Source organism: Fukomys damarensis, unplaced genomic scaffold (genome assembly GCF_012274545.1).
Source record: "Fukomys damarensis isolate Sample0158 unplaced genomic scaffold, DMR_v1.0_HiC HiC_scaffold_16, whole genome shotgun sequence".
NCBI classification, from domain to species: domain Eukaryota; kingdom Metazoa; phylum Chordata; class Mammalia; order Rodentia; family Bathyergidae; genus Fukomys; species Fukomys damarensis.
Genome location: NW_022900928.1, coordinates 35,469,188 through 35,470,991, shown reverse-complemented (window position 1 = coordinate 35,470,991; position 1,804 = coordinate 35,469,188). Strand labels below are relative to the sequence as shown.

The 1,804-nt window shown below is 52.7% G+C and overlaps 1 protein-coding gene across 1 annotated transcript in view; it reads left to right on the top strand.

Annotated features, from left to right (window-relative positions):
* The window catches only part of Fam181b (family with sequence similarity 181 member B), a 1,718-nt gene extending 1,261 nt beyond the window's left edge, over positions 1–457 (top strand). The window contains exon 3 of the mRNA XM_033763939.1: positions 4–457. Within this exon, the coding sequence (XP_033619830.1) occupies positions 4–333 (330 nt within the window). The 3' untranslated portion in view covers positions 334–457. The remainder of the gene's footprint in view (positions 1–3) is intronic.
* The last annotated feature ends 1,347 nt before the right edge of the window (positions 458–1,804 follow it).

The window sequence follows — 1,804 nt, the reverse complement described above, 5'->3', positions numbered from 1 at the left end:
GTGGGGAATCTACTGTCCCCCGAGCCCTGGAGCGCCCAGAGCTGCCCCCCCGCCAAGAAGCCGCCCCTGGCTGCGTCCCCCGGAGGCTTGACCTTGAACGAGGCCTTGCGCCCCCTGTACCCCGCCGCGGCGGACTCTCCCGGGGTGGAGGACGGGCCGGGCCCTGTGGCCTCTTTCGCCCCCTTCTTTCCAGACTGCGCGCTGCCGCAGCCGCACCACCAGGTGCCCTACGACTACGGCACGGGCTACACCCGCGCGCCCTTCTCTAGCCTTTGGCGACCGGACGGGGTTTGGGATGGGGCGCCGGGGGAGGAAGGGGTGCACCGGGACTGACCGCGAGGTGCCCTGCCCTCCCCGAGAGACTGCAGGGGTCGCGCCCTGTCCCGGCCTCTGCTGAGCCTAGAGAACGACGGGAAATGCACGCGAAGATGAAACCGGCAATGCAGAAGTCAGTGAATAGGAGAAACTTCAGAAACACACGAAGTGGTGCTGGGATCGTCTTCGTCGTGGCCTCAAGTGACTTTATTTAAGCCGTCGGTGGTTTCTTATTGGACCAGTCAGTCCCCCCGCCCCCCCAGCAAACAAAAACTATGATGAGGTTTGGGGAATTCTGGTGGGTGGGGTAGCAGAAAGGGCAAGACGTAGCGTCAGTTGTTACCTGCCCTTCTGCAGCTTTTCAGAGGTCAGTGCACGGAGTTTACCCCCGCACCCATTGCTCTGGCCCTTTCCCTCGACCGCATTATGAATTAAAGCCTGTGTTGAAAAAAATGGAGCGGAGGTGCGTTGCCATTGATCTGAGTATTTTCTTAGAGGACAGTTTTTCCTGTGGCCTCTCAGCGTTGTTAGGTGAGCACATTGCCCGGGACACCTCATACACTGCTCCCTGAGAGCTGGTCCTACAGTATGGTTCTCTTGCGTGTTACTCGCTTTCTTCCTACCTCCCTTCCTTCCTTTTATTTCTTTCTACTCTACATGTTTCACAGCTTATTTTTCTTGCAGACCTCTGAGGTAGGAGACAAATCTGGCAAGTTTGGTGTCCATTTTTTTTTCCTTTCCATTTTGAGGAGGAGAGATAAGGCAAGTTGTAGCCTCTTTGTATCTAAATTTCCTTGTCTGAGGGTGGAGATTACAGTATTCTTGCACTTCTCACTTCTTCACAGCTTGTTAGGGCACTGAGACATGAAATGCCTACAGTGCTGGAGGCTTCACAGCGCTTGACTGGCTCTGGAGCTTTATTATACATATATAGAAAAGGTTTCTATCACGGATTGGTTAGGAGTGTGAGTTCTAAGCTTTGGGCTCATCTGTTTGCCCCATGATTGGCCTTTCTCTCACAAGCAGTGCACCTCTCACGTCTCACCTCCTGTTCTGCCCTGCACGTCTTCCCTTGGTTGCTGCCTCCCTGTGCTTCCTTATTTCTTATTTCCATGCTATCTGTTCCTATGATAGGGATAGTGATGGGGGTGAAGTTTTCAAAGGAGCCCCTTTCCCCTGAATAGCAGGTTTGATGGATGCAGTTTGAAGGGCGTCTGGAGGGAAAAGCTGATCTCTTGTGTAAGAGAGGCTGGGAGTGCTGGGGGTGGTAAATCAGAGAAATAACCAGCTTTGGATGTAGCACAGAAGACATGGGGAACTACCAGGATTGTTAATGGGCTGAGGAGGAAAGACTGAGTGGGAAGTGAGTAGATGGAGGCAAAAGAGATCACTCAGCACAGACCTATACATGAAAACTTAAGAAAAGACTAATCGCCAGAAAATGTAGAGATGTTTTTCTACTGATTGATTGCATTTCAGAGAGCTGCTT